This window comes from Numida meleagris, chromosome 25 (genome assembly GCF_002078875.1).
Source record: "Numida meleagris isolate 19003 breed g44 Domestic line chromosome 25, NumMel1.0, whole genome shotgun sequence".
Taxonomy (NCBI): domain Eukaryota; kingdom Metazoa; phylum Chordata; class Aves; order Galliformes; family Numididae; genus Numida; species Numida meleagris.
Genome location: NC_034433.1, coordinates 1,357,324 through 1,360,627, shown reverse-complemented (window position 1 = coordinate 1,360,627; position 3,304 = coordinate 1,357,324). Strand labels below are relative to the sequence as shown.

Below are 3,304 nucleotides of genomic sequence, written 5' to 3'. Positions count from 1 at the left end.
CCCCCCCCCCTCCCCTCACCTTGGTGAAGTGGAACTGGAGGGGGTCATCGGTGGAGAGGGAGACCATGAGCCCCCGCGAGAGGTACTCGGGGAGGGGGTTGCGGTGGTAGCTGAGGAAGAGGCTGTTGTTGCTCAGCGGGGACATGGCGATGCCGATCTGCGCCAGGTAGTACAGGTACTGCAGCACAGGGGCCTGGGGGGGGGCACGGCGGGGTGAGGGGGGGTCCCAGGGGTGCACCGAGACCCCACGGCCAGGCCCCCCGGCCCCGCTCACCTTGCGCAGCAGCAAGCCATGCGAGATGTTCTCTGACACCATGAAACCCGACACGAGGTGATGGATGGGGCCGGCCTCGCCGCAGTGTGGGCGCAGCACGAAGGTGTGGAACCCTCGCTTCCTGCACAGGGGGACAGCCATCGGCCTCTGCCCCCAACACCCCCCACCCCGGGGCCACGGGGACCACGTGTCCTTACCGCCGGAGGTGGTTGAGCACCGTCATGTTGGCGTACATGTAGTACAGGTAGTAGGAGTAGGGCGGGTTGTCCTCCTCCACCCAGTTCCCCGGCAGAGGGCTGTCCAGGTTGAAGATGTGATGCTCGGGTTTGGATTCGTCATCCACGCTGTCGAAGCCGTCCACCTGCGGGTGCCAACCCCCAAGTGGGACGCTCACCCCTCCATCGGGACCTCCGTCCCCAAAGCCGGGAAGGAGGGAGGGAGCGGTGGACCCCAGAGCCACGAGGGGTCGCGGGTCAGGTTCGGGGTGCGGTGCTCACGTGCTCCAGGAAGAGGTGCAGCTCGGGGTGCTGGGCAGGGTGGATGGTGGCCTCGTAGAGGGGCAGGAAGATGTTCTCCAGCATCTCCTGGAAGTTGGCCAACTGCTTCTTCGTCCGGTAGACGTCGCTGCGCGCGGATGGACAACGCTTGGAGCCCAGCGCCGCGTCCCACCTCACCCAGCCCCCCACCCGCCTCCCCATAGGACCAGGTGTGTACCCCCGCCCCCAGGGACGGGCACTCACAAGAGCCGGGGCACCTGCACCAGCCAGCGGACGTTGTTGGAGTGGACGCGGTGGTTGACGGCCCAGCAGGCCAGCTTGTCCCACTCGTCGCGGGAGCGGCCGTAGATGGAGAGGCGCAGCTCGGCGTTCTGGTACTTGCTCTCCTCCAGGTCGGACATCACCTCCTGCCAGGGACGGAGAGCGTCACCCCACGGCCACCAGGTGCGGGGACGGCGCTGGCATCGCCGCCACGAGGACGCGGGACTCACCTTGATGATGTGGGCGAAGTACTTCCCCGAGACGCGGTTGTCCGTCTTGATGAAGATCTCCCGCAGGATGGACTCCCCAATGGGGTTGTACTTGGCGTTGAACTTGTCGAAGCGGTGGAAAGTGTTGCGATCCTGGAAGGGGGGGGGGCACAGACGTGAGCTCCCCACTACGCAGAGCCCCCACGCAGGGCTTTCAGCACCACGCTGCCGGACAGCTCCCGCCACCCACCACTGCAGGACGGCCCGGAGGAGACCCCCACCCCCCACCAGCCTGGAGAAGAAGACCTCCCACCTCCATGGGACAGCCCTGGAGAAGACCTCCCACCACCCCACCACCGTGCTATGGCACCGGAGAAGATATCTCACCACCCCACCACCATGGGTCAGCCCTGGAGAGGAAGATCTCCCACCGCTCTACCATCACGGGATGGCCCTAGAGAAGAAGACCTCCCCCCATGGCCAGGGCTGAGTTGGAGGCCCCACTCATCCCCAAGCTCTGGGGATGGCCCCGTACCGCATGGACGTCCAGAGTGTCCACGCTGAGGTCGTAGGCGGTGAGATTCATGGTCTCAAAGACCTCCTTGAGCGTCTGCTCCTTGCCTTTCTCCACGTGGACGATCTCGTCCAGGTGCTTCTTCATGGCCCTCTTGATGAAGCGCAGGAGGTGCTTCTGGTTCATGCACGACGAGGCGTGGATGTGAGTGTCCACCTGGGAAGCAGAGGCGGTGCTCAGCCCTAGAAGCCCCCAGGTGCCCCTTCCCCCCTGGGCTGCGGTGCCACAGCCCCCGGTACCTTGCGGATGTTGTAGAAGTCGCGGTGGGGCACCTTCTTCTGGGCCGCCAGCTCCTTCATCTCATTGAGCAGCACGTGCATCTGGAACTTGGAGCTCAGGTACTGCAGGCGGCGGTAGCAGAAGGATTTGCTGCCCAGGGGAACGGGGAGAGGGCGGTCAGGGTGGGCAGAGAAGGGAGAACCATCCCTCCCCACAGGTTGGTGCACACCAGGGTGCGGCTCCGGGCTCCTGGAGCTCCCACCCCACATCCCATGACCCCAGGATGGAGGCAGGGATGCGGGAGAAGCGCCGGCACCGCGCACCACGGCCACAGCCACGTCCCCACGGCGCCCACCCCCACGGTGGGACCCCGCTCCTCACATGGGCCCGTTGATGATCAAAGCCATCAGGAAATTCATGTCGGCGATGAACTCCTGCAGGTCGGGGTAGGGCAGGTCCAGCTCCGTGCTCCTGGGGCGGGGTGGGGGGGGACAGATGTGGTCACAGCCCCACGTCGCCCACCCCCCACCCCCCGCAGCGCGCCCCTACTTGTCGGTGAGGTCCTGCTTGGTGTAGACGTGCACCACGCCGTCCACCATCTTCAACCCAAAGCCCAGGTCGGCCGGCATGCTCTGGGGGTCCCACTTCTCGTAGGGGTGCTGCTCCGCAAAGGGGGGGTGCACGGCAGCATCTGCAGCCAGGAGAGAGACCCCAAAGGCGCACGGAACCGTGGGGCTCACCACCAGCGGCCCCACAGCCGGCGCTGGGAGCCCTCTGCCCCCCAACTCACCGGCAGCCACGGGGGTCTCGGGCACCTCCTCGTAGGTGCGGGTCTCCAGGGGCTTCTCGGAGAGCTCCTGCAGGAAGCGGGCTGTGGTCTTGCAGAAGCTCTGCAGGGACAGCCCCATGTACTTCTCGCGCAGGAACAGCGCCTTCACCACGCTCTTGGCCGCGTCCAGCAGGTCGGTGAAGGGCACCTGGGGGGGGGGGATAAAGAAAGAAAAAGTGGGGGTTTCACCCCCCAAAAAATCACCCCTGGGGGCCAACGGGCGCAACTCGTTGTGGGGAGGGGAGGGGGCTCACCCCACACTTCTCCTCCCCGGAGATGGTGACGCGCTGGAACTCGCGCTCCAGCAGCGCCTCGCGGTCCTTGGGGACGTGGTCCACGCGGTCCTCGTGCTGCTCCTTGAGGATCCTGGGGGCACGGCCATCCATGGGGCGCCGGGACCCCCATGGGGCTGGGGGGCATCCCCAGGTGGCAGTGCCCCCC

General features: G+C 66.3%; 1 protein-coding gene across 1 annotated transcript; it reads right to left on the bottom strand.

Annotated features, from left to right (window-relative positions):
• Window positions 20–3,229, bottom strand: AMPD2 (adenosine monophosphate deaminase 2; the record flags this gene model as incomplete). The annotated part of the gene is given in 12 exon segments (XM_021376888.1): window positions 20–193; window positions 275–395; window positions 472–635; window positions 772–898; window positions 1,015–1,178; window positions 1,263–1,394; window positions 1,777–1,971; window positions 2,055–2,184; window positions 2,416–2,505; window positions 2,584–2,725; window positions 2,825–3,011; window positions 3,118–3,229. Coding segments are annotated over 12 exon segments (1,738 nt in total), but the record flags the coding sequence as incomplete, so codon positions are not given.